Genomic DNA, 16,066 nt, shown 5'->3' on the forward strand with positions numbered 1-16,066 from the left:
TTCAAAATTGATTTGCGGAGTAAAACCTGAACACGTGATATTTTACAGGAAATCAAATCAGAGGATCACCGCTACAATGTAAACTGAACAAATGCAAAAAATCATACTCTGAAAACAGTGAGCACGCACTTACAGGACTCCATTAACACTGAATCATTTGGACCCCGTCTGAACACTACAAAGCGATCTCTTTTTGTTTAAAGTGCGTAAAAACGTAAAGTGGATCAAACCCATTTTTTATGGGTGTAATAATAAGGCCTTCGATTGTTTTAGCGCAACAAGCACCGATTGAAACGGGTATCGCAGACTAGTCAATTTTGGGGTCACATAAGGACACTATACGGCTCATTTCCCCTGATTCTCCATTACATTAGGATCATCACTCACAAATATATGTTGTGATGAAGTTTATCGGGGCTGTAGAAGTTGGACAGACACATATTAACCAGCGCATGCGCAATAACGCCACCATCCAGCTCTAAATAAGAGTTAAGAGAGAAACGAGGTGAGTTGCACGTTTATCAATAAATATGACGTTAGTGTCGTCACCCACGCAGTAAACAACGATACTAACACAGAGTGCGTTTCTTGTTTAACAGTTTTCAACCATTGCGACTATTTTCAACGATGTTCAAAAACCGTAAAGATAAATAGAAGTCACAAGTTTGTGCAGAAGAAATTAAAAGCATGCAATTTGTTATTTCCGCGGGTCTGCATGCACCTGAGTTATTATGTTTATATACTGATGAATGACAACTCATTCAAAGTACCTCGGGGAATGTTTTTCTTTTGGATATGCACGTGAAACTGTTGATTTGGTTTATTGTAGGCTGCCCTGCTAATGTTACAGCTAGCCGGGGCTATCAGTCGGGCTAACGACATTCCGTGACAAGGGGAAAGTAAGGAGTTTGTTGACGGAGGGGAAAACATTGCGTTTTAATAAAACAAGTTGTACACTTGGCTTTCCCGTGTTGTTTGAAGGTCCGTGCGACGTGAATCAGACCAGAAAACTGTTATAATTTACATACTTTAAACGTGTCGGCGGCCCTTTGCTATCCTCCGCCATTTTGTGTGTCAGTCGAATGCTAATAATGGGCGCTCGCGCATTACACTTTATTTATGCTCAGAATAAATCAGTCATCACTTGAAATATCCAAACAAACGTTTTATAATAAACAGGCGAGCTTTTGGGTGATGTTTGCGGTGCGCCGTTCCTGTAGAATCTGTGATTTTGATAAAATTTTGATTTATGATAAACGACAGGTCAAGAACGTTAATACACTATTGCCTGCTGTATACGAATGAAAACGTGCTTAAATAAAGACTTTCTTCTTTGAAAACAAATCCATCGTGATTATGTGCGTTTTAACTTGACATCACAATTATCCGCGCTCTTTTAAAGCTCAGATTTAACGAGATTCTTTTAAAACAAGGAAAAGCTGAACTTGTTTGTCTAACTTTACTTTTAATCGCTTTCCTCCATTAATAACCACCAAAGTGGTTTAAGTGTGTCAGTGTGAGTTTGTATACATAGCTAGTCCATAAAAATGATCATCATAACTATGTAGAAATACATATTTTTGTCCTCGTTTAAGTGCTTGTGCAATCCGTACCTCGAGCAGCAGTCGCCTTCTAGCGGAATTGGGTGAAACTACAAGCGACGCGCGGCTATTTCGTAATCCCGAGTTGCGGTTGTTTCATCAGCCGCAGTCAAAACACGGTTTTCGAGACGAGGTCGTCATATTTGAATATTGAAAACGACAGTTTTGTTTACTAAAACAATGTGTGCTGATCTACATTTTTCAAAACACCTCTCTTACCCTTTTACAAGATGGAAATGATTATGATTAGGCCTATGAAGGCTACTGACATCCAGAGTAATGATCAGTTTTTCAAGTCATTTTTTTTTATCAGACAGCTCTGGATATTTAGCATTTTATCTTAGTCTCGCATTATATTGCGTTCGAATATTTCTATACCACTCACAGCACATATTTGGTTCCCTAAAATGCAGTTAACGTTATTTGTTTCTGTGCATTAAAGCAGTGGTTCTCAACCAGGTCTCCTCAGCAGACTTCCAAGGAGACCTCAGCAATTAAAATGCTTCAAGACTTAAAATAATTTAAAACAAGCATTAAAATAAGATGAAACAACTAAAAATCAAGATATTACTTATTTTAATTCACCCCCTCTGAAACAGTTTTTTGAAGATTTAAGATTCCCCCAGTCTTGGAAAACCTGAATATATGGGGAAGCCTAATTGTTAAAGTGTGATTTATAGACCTGGAAAAGCCATGTAAATGGATAAAATATTAAAATGCCCTGGGTATTTTTATATTGGATGTACATTGTACTAGTTATGCCAAGTTCTAGAATGTTTTATTAGGTAAAAATTGTGAGTAAAAAATATTTCTTTATCTATATCTATAATTTTTATCCAGTAAATCATGAATGACTGAAAAAGTTGATTGGTTAAACCCCAAAGAATATTCAGCTCTTAAAACTTCTTGAATCCTGAAATGTAATATTTTAATTTTAATTATAACTATTTTACTTTTTTAAATTAAAGATACCGAGAGTGTACATAGATTAAAATACGTTTTTAAAAAACAGAACTAGGGCTAGAGGGCCTTCAGATATCATTGTGGACAATGAGGGGCCTTGTGTACAAAAGGTTGAGAACCACTACATTAAAGGTTTGTTTGCCCTTTAGAGGTGTTTTTGACAGTTTGGTTAACTTTAAGATGCTTACTTCAATCATCTGCCCATGTTGTTACAATATGTTTTTGTCTTCCATTTTGCAGGAAAAGATGGCAGAGACATCTACGAGTGATGGTCCTGCCACAGGAGCCGATTTTGACATGATGAGCGCTCTTGACTGGAAAGACGGCATAGCCACATTGCCTGGAAGTGACATTCGGGTACAAATATTTAGTGTATCTGAGGCATAAAGAGTGATAAGAGGGACATATTGGATTATTTTGAATGTGCTAATGAAACTTCTCAAAATCTGGTCATTTTTTTTAGTTTCGGATGACTGAATTTGGCACCCTGGAGATTGTCACAGAGGTGGAGCCCAAAGTTAAAGAAGTGGAGCTTACAGGCCCACAGCCTCAAACTACAAGCACCAACAACAGTCATTCCACTGAGCAAAACAAAACTGCAAATCAGACCGCAAAGCCCCAGTCGAATACAGACCATCAGACAAATACTGTGGGTGAGTACATGTAACTCACATAATTCTACCAACTAGAGGAATGATTTGCTCTTTCATTTATTTTTGAGAACTCAATTTCTCTTGCTTTTTTTTTTTTCAGTTTCCACTGACCCCCACAGGCAGGCCGGGGGCAACAACACTAGGAGCCCCAGCACTGTGGAAAGCCCCAGCGTGAGTACAGTGCCCAATGCCATTGTTCCCATCACTGAGGCGACTGCAAACTGCAGGTCCTGTGGTCACTCTGGTTCACAGGAGTCTTTCCTACAGGGCAAATTTTGCAGTGCTTCTTGTGTGCAGCCCACCAGTGGCAGGTACATGTTTTTGGCACTTATAGAAGTCTGCCAGTTGCACTGTTTATGGTGTATTTATAAGTTCTTCTGCGTGTGCAGGTCAACCCCAGCTGAGGCATTCGAAGGAGAACGTTTAGGTAAACGTGTGAGAAAGAAGAAGAAGATGTTTATGGAATCTGGAGATGAAGAGGAGGACAACATAGAGGAGGAAGAGGTAATACACACACATCTCACACAAAAAAACACACATACATTATCAATGGATGCACTAAAGCGGGATGTACTACTGTATTGCTTAATTTTTATTTTATTTTTTTGTTTTTTCAGGAGAAAGTTAAATCCTCGAAGGGAAGACGAGCGGCTAAAGTTGCTAGACTAGGTTGGTAGTTTTTGTTTAGCACACACACACACACACACATGGAAATATAAACTCTGGTCAGACAGTACCTCATGCCTTGTGTCTAGGAATGCACAGTAATATTGGTGCCATATCAGTTATCAGCCGATATTAGGGATTTAGATTAAAGAGATTACTTTTTTTATATATATATATATATATATATTGGATATATATAATCTGATATTTAATTGTGTATGCTCATTTGTACAATTAAATGACCTTTGCTGTTTAACGATCACATAATTAACTCAAGTTTTTATCCGTACTATACATTATAATGTTGTGATGCTTAAGTTCACTTTGTCTGATTTTGGTTTTTAGTCTTAAAATATAGTTAAAATATTTTTATATTGGTGCATCCCAACTTGAGCCTTTTAGCCGGTTGGTTAGATTCGATTGTGTCTTTTATATTTTCAGTCAGTTTCAGACTGTCATCCATTCCATGTATTATAATTTTCTTTCTCTTTGTATAACCATTTGAATGCTTTTCTAAGCCATATAAAGTGCCTCTTTGTGATGCTGTTTCCATAGTGACAGCACCTCCTGTTAAGAAGAAAACCTGGAGTTGGTCAGCTTATCTGGAGGAGGAGAGAGCCATTGCCGCTCCCTTGAAACTTTTTAAGGAGGTGAGACACACAGCATATATAACTTGTATTTCTGTTCACAGTTATATAATTAACATGGAATGGCTAGGATCCGGATTAGGATGGTAAATTTGATGTTAATTCAGTATTGTCATTAGAAAAAAAGTGTTACTTGAAATAAAACATCTTTTTAGCTGGAGAGATTTTTTTAAAAGCATGACATCTATGAAATTCAATCTTTTTGTGTGTGTGTTTGCAATACAGCACCAGTCTTTTCCTCAGAGCAGGAATGGATTTAAAGTTGGCATGAAGTTAGAGGGACTGGACCCCTGTCACCCTGCTCTCTTCTGTGTTTTGACAGTTGCAGAGGTAACCAGGGTCAAATGTTACTGTGACGTAACTTGAAATATAGGCCTAGTTTTTAAGTTGTACTTATAAAAAAAAAGTGTATTTTCGGACATATTTGACTTCTGTTCCAGGTGCAAGGCTACAGGATTCGGCTTCACTTTGATGGTTACCCTGAGTGCTATGACTTCTGGGTAAATGCTGACTCATGGGATGTGAAGCCGCCAGGCTGGTGTGAAAAAACCGGCCTCAAGCTATTGCTACCAAAAGGTGCTTAATGTACTGATAAAAATGTACTGTGAAAAAAATCTGTTGTCAAGGATACACCATGCAAAACAGCTTTTGTGCAGAGCTTTTGTTTTCTGTAACATAATAGATCTGTTTTATAGATGTTTCTTTATGTGTTAAAGCTACTTAAACTCAATATTTACTCTGAATGATGTGATGACAAAGTGGTCTACTAGTTGTTATTCTGAAGTTTAACATAGATGTAGTAGTATTGTAATTACAAGTATTGTGATTTACACAAATACTGTTTATAAATAATAAATATAATTAAATATAATTTAATAATATTTATTCTATAAAGCATATTTATGTTAGCATAGTTTTCATGTTTTTTAATAACTGAAGTTTTTATTTAGATGCTGTTAGAATATTTAATTTATTTTAAAAGAATTAGTAAAATGTATTGCATATGCTGTTCTTTACTATTTGTGTGTTTGCTTACAGGTTGCAGAGATGGAGAGTTTAACTGGAACACATATGTAAAGAACTGTAGGGGTCAACTGGCCCCCAAACATCTCTTTAAGAGTCTTAATACAGTATGTCATTTCATATGCACACACTTCAAGAGAATAAGAGAAATCTCAATGTTAGTTTCTGTTCCAGGAGATTATGCTTTCTTCTTTAACCATGTGTTATCTGCCATATTTAGTCAGTCACACCATCAGGATTCCGTGCAGGAATGAAGCTGGAAGCTGTGGACAGGAAGAACCCATCACTCATCTGCGTAGCAACCATTGCTGCTGCTGTTGACAACCGGCTCCTCATTCACTTTGACAACTGGGATGATACATATGATTATTGGTAAGATAGTGAGCAGAATGCTGGGCATATGAGCGTCCCCATGAGTGTGTGTGGTTGTAAATGTATTCTGTTTGTTCTCAGGTGTGATGCCAGCAGTCCATACATTCATCCAGTAGGGTATTGTGAGGAGGCGGAGTTAACACTCACCACTCCTGCAGGTCAGACTCTCAGTCAGTACATCATTTACATTACCTTTACATATTATTATTGAATTTTCTTATATAGTGTGTGAAAAACAGCTGAAATAAAGATCAATTTTTTGTTAACTTTTATATGTCATTGTACTAAATTATTAAAATATTAGCAGGCAAATATTTACAATTTATGATGTATCTAACGTCTTCTATTTAATTTAAATGTATTAGTATAGCACAGGGGTGGGCAAACTCGTTCCTGGAGGGCCACTGTCCTGCAGAGTTTATCTGCAACCCTGATAAAACTCACCTGTGTGTAATCCTGAAGACCTTGATTAGCTGCTTCAGGTGTGTTTGATTAGGGTTGGAGCAAAACTCCGCAGGGACAGCGGCCCTCCAGGACCGAGTTTGCCCACCCCTGGTATAGCACTTGATAAATTTTCACGGACCCCATAGCACCCCCTCTGGCCCCTGGACTCCAGTTTGAAAACCCCAGGATTAGAGTTTTCTTTCTTTCTTTTTTTTTTAAACAAGCTTTAATGTGCACAAAAAGTGTTATTTAAAAGTTAATTGAAGTCTGTTTATGTCTGTGACTTAGAGTATAAGCAACCGAAGAGTTTTTCTTGGGAAAAGTACCTTGAAGAAACTGGAACCCAAGCTGCGCCAGCCAGAGCTTTTAAACAGGTGAGGTTTGATTCGCCGCACTGAACCACGAGAGGTGTAGGTAAATCATTTAATGTCCTTTATAATTGGTAAAATGTCATTTGAAAGGTCCCAGTAGTTGGTGTGATGCAAAAGTACAGCCTGTACAACATAGAAATAAAATGTACAAAGAATAAAGCACATTTGATCTGGTTCAAAATAGTGGTCAGTTTGATAGAAAAAAAACACCATAATAAATTAAATGATAATAAAAAAGACATATGTGCTGTTCTATTCATATTTGGTTCTTAACAATTTAATCTTCTATACAATTCAAATTTATTAGGATAGCACTTTTCATAATAAATATAAACAAATAAATGTAGAAAAATAGCGAAACGTGACAGTGGTGAGGAAAAGCTCTCTAAAAAGATAATACCAATAATATTAATTACATATTTTGCTGTTTTATACATATGTTTGATTTAAGTATCTATTATTTATTAATATATTTCATTTTTTAAAATTTGTTTTCTAAATGACCTTTGATCCTTGGCCATCCAGAGACCACCACATGGCTTCCAAGTTGGGATGAAGCTGGAGGCAGTGGACAAACGTAATGCCGTGCTCATCCGTGTCGCCACCATCTCTGATACAGAAGACCACAGAATCAAGGTTAACACACAAATAAATCTGTATTGTCTCATGAATTTAGTCTAATTAGAAACCAACATGGAAATACAGTATTTAATATGCTAGTACAGCTCGTATATATTCACAGATTCTTTGTGTGTTTATATATAGATCCATTTTGATGGCTGGAGTGACGAGTATGATTATTGGCTAGATGCCGATAGCCCAGAACTGCACCCAGTAGGCTGGTGTCAGAAAACAGGTCATCCTCTACAACACCCCAACGGTAACATACTGTCCTACACACATACAGTGCCCTCCGTAAGTATTGGGACAGTAAAGACAAAATTGCTCTGTTAGCTGTGGTGTCAAGACATCTATAAATATGATTAAAAGATTAATATGAGGCAGAAGTACAGAATGTCACATTTTATTATTGACTGTTTCAACACAAAATGTTTTACCAACTAAGAAGAACAGCACTTTTAGAGTTCCATCCCTCTGCCTAATGTGAGCATAAGTATTGGGACGGTTTAACTTAAAGCAAATGTAAAAGTGTAAAAGATAATATTTAATTGTAAATCCCTTGCAAGCAATCACAGGAGCGAGTCTGTGACCCATAGACATCACCAGACTCTTGGTTTCACACATTGAAATGCTTTTTCAGGCCTTTAATACAGCCATTTTCAACGGTTGCTTGTTTTGGGGAGTTTCTGTCTTTAGTCTCCTCTTCAGCTGGTGAAATGCTTGTTCAATAGGATTTAAATCTGGAGACTGACTTGGCCAATCTAAGACCCAAAATTTCTTTACCATGATAATCTTGATTGATTTGGCAGTACTGGTGTTTTGGGTCATTGTCCTGTTGCCATATGAAGTACTTCCCAGTGAGTCTGGTGGCATTTTCTTGAACACTGGTTGGCAGCATCCTTCTGTATACTTCTAAATTCATTCTTCTGCCGCATTTATTGAATAAGTCATCAATAAAGATGAGTGAGCCTGTTCCAGAGGCAGACATGCATGCCCATGACATGACACTACCTCCACCATGCTTTCCAGATGAGCTTGTATGCCTTGGATCATTTGCAGTTTCTTTTTTTCTCCACATTTTTGCTTTCCCACTTTGATAAAGGTTAATATTTGTCTCATCCGTCCATAAAACTCTGTTCTAAAACTCTACTGGCTCATCTCTGTGTGTTTTTGCAAATTCAAATTGGCTTTCCTACTTTTGGTACTGATCAGATGTTTGATCTTGCTGTGTATCCTCTGTAATTCTGTTGGTGAAGTCTCCTGCGAACAGCAGATTGTGAGAGCATCACCCCAGCTTTCTGGAGGTTGCTTGTGATTTTACTGACACTTATTTTAGAGTTTTTTTTCATAGCCCTTGTCATGTGTCTATCATCAACTGCTGTTGATTTTCTCAGCTGACCTGGTCATTGTCAGTTGCTGAAGCTTGCCAGTGGTATCTGTCCTTTTCAGGACATTCCAAACTGGACATTCCAATTCCAGATTTAAATCCTATTGAACAAGCATTTCACCACCTGAAGAGGAGACTAAAGGCAGAAACTCCCTAAAACAAGCAGCTGTTGAAAATGGCTGTATTAAAGGCCTGAAAAAGCATTTCAAAATGAGAAACCAAGAGTCTGGTGATGTCTATGGGTCACAGACTCGCTCCTGTGATTGCTTGCAAGAGATTTACAATTAAATATTATCTTTTACACTTTTGCATTTACTTCAAGTTAAACCGTCCCAATACTTATGCTCACATTAGGCAGAGGGATGGAACTCTAAAAGTGCTGTTCTTCTTAGTTGTTAAAACATTTTGTGTTGAAACAGTCAATAATAAAATGTGAAATTCTGTACTTCTGCCTCATATTAATCTTTTAATCATATTTATAGATGTCTTGACACCACAGCTAACAGAGCAATTTTGTCTTTACTGTCCCAATACTTATGGAGGGCACTGTATATACAGTGTTTCCACACGTGGCCTCACCAGGCTCATAATCAAACTCATAATCTTATCAGGACCCAGAGATTCTCCAGTCCCCCCAGGACAAGGCTGCCCTACCCCAGGATGCAATGGAGTCGGACACATTCGAGGACCTCGGTATGGGACACACTACACGTAAGTTATAAATGTGTTGTTACAAGAACAACTCACAATGTTCATTCAAATGCAAATGAGTCTCTCTCCCATTGTTAGGGCGGTGAGTTGTCCATACTCGGATCTGAATTTGAATAAGGATGGGTTGGTTCCAGACAGACTGAGCGGGGAGAGGCCGGTCACGCTCAGTGGACCCCCGCGCCACCGCCGTGCTGAAACACTCACTCAGACGCACCCTCCCACACTCAGCGCCAGCACCCCAGACCCCCCTGACACCACCACAGACACCTGTCCACAAGCTCGGCCAGTGCGTGAGCACATTGTGTGAGTGTCAGCAGTGATGTAGTTTTACTTTTCTCTTTCACACACACACACACACACACACACACACTTGTATATATGGTTTATGGGGACTCTCCATAGACGTAATGGTTTTTATACTGTACAAACTGTACATTCTATCCTCCTACCCCTAAACCTACCCATCACTGAAAACATTCTGCATTTTTACATTTTTAATAAAACATTTAGTATGTTTTTTAAGCTATTTTAAATATGAGGACTCATAAAATGTCCTCATATTTCATGTTTACGTCGTAATTCCAGTGTAATACCCATGTCATTATACAAATTTGTGTCCTCATAAATCATGAAAACAAGCGCACACACACACACATTCACTCACTCAATCTTTATCTCTTTCTTATCCCTTTAGGTCTGCCAGCGCTCCCAAATGTGTCAAGCCACCCCAAGTGAAGCAGGAAAGTGATGGGAAAGGTACAGATTTTTCAGATATTGATATATTTTGGCTTAATTTGCTTTTTTATGGATAATCCATAACCTCTGAGCATTTTTGTACATGGGTCAATCAAGTGATGCATGTTTTTTTGCCTGCATGTGTTAATTTATTCAAAAATACATTCAAGATAAAATTCATACATGTAATGACTTGAATACACCTCATCTATGAAGTGTGTTTTTAATTTCTGAATTAAAATAAGTTTGATATTTTGGGGGGAATAAAGTCACACATATGATAACCTAATGAAGAAAAAAGCTTCATTCAAAAAATGAATTAATCTATAATTGTTATTTCTTACAACACAAAAAAAACATTTTAACAAAACTGCTTTACTCACTTTTGTCCACCAAATCAAAGCCATGACAACTAACATGACCAGAAAAACAAAACAGAAAATGATATCAGAAATGCATGCTGTCATGACTGTGTCAAGGTCAATAAGGTAATTTGACCTTTTTATAACAAAACAAGCTTAGTTCATGATATGTAAAGTTTTGTTTGTTTTTTTTTTTGAAAATAATGATTAAGATGTTTACACTCGTATATATTCAGGGTGTAAGAAAAATATTAATACTTTTACTGATGGTTATACTACATTTAAACATTTCATTCAAAATTTTCAACACCATATGAAAGCTACACGAATACAAAGAGCACATTTCTAAGAACTTGACACCTGTATTTTCAACTAGTAAAATTTTCTTTATTTTGGACAATTTTATTTGTCATTGACTGACATGAGAACGTTTTCAAGGCATGTCATGATTAAAGTCTGTTTGTATTGTAGATTCTCTTCAGCAGTTCCTGCATGAGTCTGTGTTTTGTGGATGGGAGCCACCAAGGTTTCAGCTGTGTTGGGAAAAGCATGGCAAACTGCTGCCTGAAGCTTTGGGCCTCACCGCCAAGAGAGTGGCAAAGTGGAACACAGAAGAGGTGGCATTTGATAATTCTAGAAAAGTTCACTTAGGTTTTATAAGAGGTCTTCTAAACGTATTTATTTTTATGGGGTCTTATTTGACAATGTTGTTTTTTTTAGGTTGCAAGTTTTGTAAGAGGGCTGCCCGGCTGCAGAGAGCATGCTGCCACCTTCAGGAAGGAGGTAAATAACTAAAACATCAACTTTTCTTGTGGTTATCAGTGTAATGTACACTACCATTCATTAATCAAAAATACAGTAAAACAGTAATAGTGTAAAAATATTATTACAATTTGAATATAGTAAATATTTTCAATTTAATTATTAAAATGTAATTTATTCCTGTGATGGCAAAGCTGAATTTTCAGCATCATTACTCCAGCAGGGTTCGTACGGTCATGAAAAACCTGGAAAAGTCATGCAATTTTAAAATAGCAATTTCCAGGCCTTTGGTAAAGTTTTGGTAAAATAAATAACCCAGAAAGTTTTAGAAAAGTCATGGAAATTTGTTTCACAGATATCTATATAATAGAATATATGCTTAATCAGTGCCTGAATTTTGGAGCAGGATTGCAGATATTGTGCATAGTTTTACTCATTCCTGCAGGTTTCGCGCTTATAATGCAGGGAATTCCCACAAACATTTATTCACTATAACATGTAGATTAGAGGAGTAAATTTATCCACACAGAATATCAGATCAAATCAGTAATTTTAAAACAGTGTGAGTGATTCAGTAGTTTCACGTCTTCTCTCTTCCTCACTCTCTCTCTTATATATGGCTTCACATCAGCACATTGCATCTGCACTACAAGCAAGCTGCACGCTGCATGCGATAAAGACTTTCGCTTGTGTTTTGAGACAATTGACAGAATTGTCACTTTCCTAATTGGACCAGTGTGCATTGTCACAAAAGTTTATCATTTGCATGTCTTTTTAAGTCTTTTTAAACCATTCGGTACTCACAAAAAAGCTGCCTCTGCAAACAGCTCACAAGTACCAAATTGAGTTCTTTTTTTGCGGCTTAATGCATGCACTTAAATGGCCAAATACACACAGAATCAAAATGCCCGTCTTGGCGAGTAAATAAAGTCGGTTATGTCTTAAGTGAACGTAAACAGTTGAGAGAGAAAACATCAGTATATTAGATCTGTGAATTTGCTCTTAAAGTGACAGCAGCCTAATAAACCTGCTGCTGTCTGTCATTAATGTTAATCAAACAACAAAAGACATAGAGAAAATCACTCACTGCTCTTCACTGAATAACTGTAGTGGCTTTAATTTTAAGGTTTATAATGTACACTGAATTTACTGTTTTTAATTTACAATTTATTCAATATCTGTAGTATTTCTGTACCTAAATACTAGTTAGACATGAAAAAACTTTTATATTTGTTCTGTTAATTTATTTGTACTTATTTTACTGACTGTTAGTACATTCCATTCAGGCATCCTTGTGCTGTAAGCTATATTGCACAATAAAGTTATCTCAATGTAAAAACACAAATACATAGAATGAGCAAACATTTAGGTGAGATAAATAAAAAAGACCCCCCCCCCCCCCCAAAAAAAAAATCCCCTCATAAGAGTCACCTAAGAGGACATTCCCCCCTATTTTCCAAAACAGAATTCAGGCCCTTGTTTAATTAATAATGTTGGCTAAACAAATTACAATACATTCGACCATTTAGTCACATGATGTTGCGTTCTCGGCACGGAGTAACGTCTTGCGCAGTCGCAGCTTGTACTTAATATTAAAACAAATAGCATTAATAGCATTTTATTTAAGATATGCAGTGATATATTTAAACATGGATTTTTATTCTTATTTTACATGTATAAATAGACTTTCATTTGAATGGTGGTGTAAGTAAAGATCATTTAGCACTAATCTGTATTTTTGTTGAGTGAATATGTATTTGTGTTTTTTTTACTTTTTCCTACAGCAAATTGATGGCGAGGCCTTCCTGCTCCTTACTCAGTCAGACATCGTTAAGATTCTGAGCATCAAGCTCGGCCCCGCTCTCAAAATTTATAACTCTATCCTCATGCTGAAGAGTGCAGATGAAGAGTAGGCACCTCAAAGCAACTGCTGCTCCATCAAACAACATGTTTGAAAGTTGCTCTTGCCTCCACCGATGTGTCCAGCAGACTGACAAATGATTGTCTCAATTATTGGTGTCATTTAGGACTGACGGACATTGAAAATCGGCCGATCCAACAAACTGTATGTGATCAGAAAAATCACATCTCTTAAGGCTGATAAATATTTGACGTCTCCCCTCCTCCCACTCTGCACTCGCTCTAAATTAGGTCTGGTATTCTCTTTTGAAACAGATCATTTGATTCATATTAGTCTCTGGGAGGGGTGACTACACTATACTGAGGCACCTTAAAATGTTGAAAGCTTAAACTGGATTGTTTCATTGTTGATATTTATGCTTTTATGGTTGCTAAAATGACGGCTAATTGCATTTAGTGCCAGAGGCACGATTGAAAGGCATGATGGTGGAGCTTTTACTTGAAATGTAATTTTTAAAAAAAAAAAATGCAAAAAGACCTTTGTTTGTAATTGAACACACATCCCAAATAATCCAGATTAGCCTGTTTGAGACCACTAGAGGGCAGCAGGATTCGGTATGTGTGTGCGCGAATGTGCTAGTGTGAAAGACTTTTGCAAGCATGTGTGTGTGTGAGAAAAATGTATAAAAGTGTGCTTGCATCTAATGTCAGGGAATTCTTGCTCTGGGCTAATCTGGAATTGAATGTCTCAGTTTGTATTTACTTCAGATGAAATGTGTAATCTTGTAAAATGCATTTGTAAATTGAAGAAATTGTATAGTGAATTGGACAGTGTGCTGATTCAGTAGACACTGCAAATAGAATTAGAAATAGAAATGAGCGGGTGTGTGTGAGTGTGTATTTTAAGCTTCTGAGACCCTGACATTTCGCCTTGTAAAAGCATTCCTGAATACTAAGACATTTTGTTCCGTCATTCGCTGAGCAAAAGCTTTTTGTACATCTGTGACCTGCTGTAATTCTCAGCTCTGCTACAACTGATTTTACTCAGCCATGTTGGAATTACTTCACTTTCATGCATTGGTTTGGTTTTTGCAATGCTTTGCAAAGTTGTCATTATACGCACATGCAGATTCTTCTTATAGCATTAGGCCAGGATAACAGATCCAGTTAGGGTCGGAGACTGGAGAAGAAGTGGAAAATGGTTTTACTAAAGCTAAAATACTACATAAAAATAGATAATAGTCTGCAGATTATTGTGATTACAAAGGCATTTGGATGGTGATGGAAAATCAAGATTTAAAGAAAATCCTCATCACAGTGTTATGGGTCAAGGATGAGTTTGTATCAAATTTTGATTGTTTTCTTTGGTTTGTGTGTGTGTGTGTGTGTGTGTGTGTGTGTGTTTGTAGATTAAATGTCTCTCTAAGCAGACTGTTTATGTGTGACAGATTGTGTGATTCTGAGTTTCAGTCCCAAATGGATGAATGGATAGAGCGAAGGAGAATAAATATGAATTTCAAACAGAACTGTTTTATTTTTGTTTTCTGTCATAAAGATCTTAACGGATGCATAAAACTGAAATTTAAGTTCATGTTTAAACAGAGGCAGGAGTTACTTTTGTGTCTTTTTTAATGCAATTATACATTTTGGGTTTGAAAGAAAAAGATTGTAATAAGATTGTAATAAAAAAATAATAGATGGCAAATAAAAAGTCTTCTTAAAGCGGTTTTAAATGACAAAAATAAAGCAACTGATAACAAAACTCTTTGCACTGTGAATAAATTTTTTCCACTTTTTATTAAGGACCCACACATTTTGTGCTCTGTTCTGCTGTTGCTTGCTTATTTAGCATATTATCAGCTATTTTTGTAATTAAAAATAAGATTTTTTTTGTAACTTAGATATAATAGTATACAATTGTATATACTATTATAAACTTTACAATATAATAGTATATACAATTACAATATTATTACTTTTGCTCTTGAACACAATGAAAACGCAAAAGTAACTCCATAAACAGGCCAATTCATAACCCACAGAATCTCGTACACTGAACTTCCATGAATGCCCACAGTTATCCGAAGTCATACGAATGTAAATACAACTCAATATAATATAAAATAACAGTCTGAGTCAGTCAGGAAAAACCTTGAAATGGGCCTAAATCCCTTGAGACTCTAAGAATAGGTTATTCTGCCCACCGTGGGACCCAACGGGCTTGCACACATGTTCCCATGACCCTCTAACCACAGTATCTCTCTCTCGCTCACTCCCACGTCACTGGCCGGTTTAAAGTAAATGCGCCTCCCCTCGCGCTCATGATACGCGCGCTTGCAAAGGTTGGAGACTGATGGATTTGCGCGTCTTCATCATCGACATGGTTATTAGACTCGTTGTAAAGTGCGCGCTTTCACGTCACTGAAGCAATTAAAACGGACCGTAGCTAATCATGTGTTTCCAGTGGTGAAGCAACTGAGGTGAGTTAAAGTGGTACTAAGTTCAGGTGCTGATGTGCTGACTTGATGTAGGTCAACGTTCAGGATGAGTATGAAACAGGGTGTACTGAAAACAGACATGCTACACGTACTGCGTTTGGGTAGTGTGCTTGGATACTTTTGAAGACACGCCCATACAGTTGTTACCTTAAAGGTGAAGTGTTTTACAGCTATAAATAAGCCATTTTCATGCTGATTTCCCTGCAAAAGTGTAAATGAGGTGGCGCTACCATAACATTATTCTGTTTGTTTGAGAATCTAATAAGCCCAATCTAGCAACATTGGCCCAACCAATGGCACGAGTTTAGGGCGGGACTATCTGTATGTCTGACCAATCGAAGACAAACTCCAAAAACTCAGAAAAAAACTTTTTTTACCAAAACCAAGTCA

At 37.0% G+C, this 16,066-nt stretch overlaps 1 protein-coding gene across 6 annotated transcripts; it reads left to right on the plus strand.

The window, feature by feature from the left end:
* The first annotated feature begins 93 nt into the window (after nt 1-93).
* Nucleotides 94-14,945, plus strand: l3mbtl1b (L3MBTL histone methyl-lysine binding protein 1b). Of its 6 annotated transcripts, XM_051866025.1 has the most exons (22): nt 2,578-2,696; nt 2,805-2,921; nt 3,028-3,217; nt 3,318-3,388; nt 3,485-3,528; nt 3,607-3,721; nt 3,835-3,886; nt 4,439-4,533; nt 4,756-4,860; nt 4,971-5,106; nt 5,569-5,660; nt 5,774-5,925; nt 6,007-6,095; nt 6,658-6,743; nt 7,266-7,376; nt 7,506-7,620; nt 9,360-9,459; nt 9,538-9,762; nt 10,154-10,215; nt 11,028-11,173; nt 11,277-11,339; nt 13,103-14,945. In XM_051866025.1, the coding sequence occupies exons 1-22, from the start codon at nt 2,652-2,654 to the stop codon at nt 13,229-13,231; spliced, it is 2,340 nt and encodes a 779-aa protein (XP_051721985.1). In that variant the 5' UTR covers nt 2,578-2,651; the 3' UTR covers nt 13,232-14,945. The 6 variants fall into 6 exon arrangements, with proteins under 6 accessions (XP_051721983.1, XP_051721984.1, XP_051721985.1 ...); XM_051866023.1 differs by lacking the exon at nt 2,578-2,696 and adding an exon at nt 94-505 and having other exon boundaries at nt 3,318-3,528; XM_051866024.1 differs by lacking the exon at nt 2,578-2,696 and adding an exon at nt 560-579 and having other exon boundaries at nt 3,318-3,528.
* The last annotated feature ends 1,121 nt before the right edge of the window (nt 14,946-16,066 follow it).

This window comes from Ctenopharyngodon idella, chromosome 16 (assembly GCF_019924925.1).
Source record: "Ctenopharyngodon idella isolate HZGC_01 chromosome 16, HZGC01, whole genome shotgun sequence".
In the NCBI taxonomy this organism is placed as follows: Eukaryota; Metazoa; Chordata; class Actinopteri; order Cypriniformes; family Xenocyprididae; genus Ctenopharyngodon; species Ctenopharyngodon idella.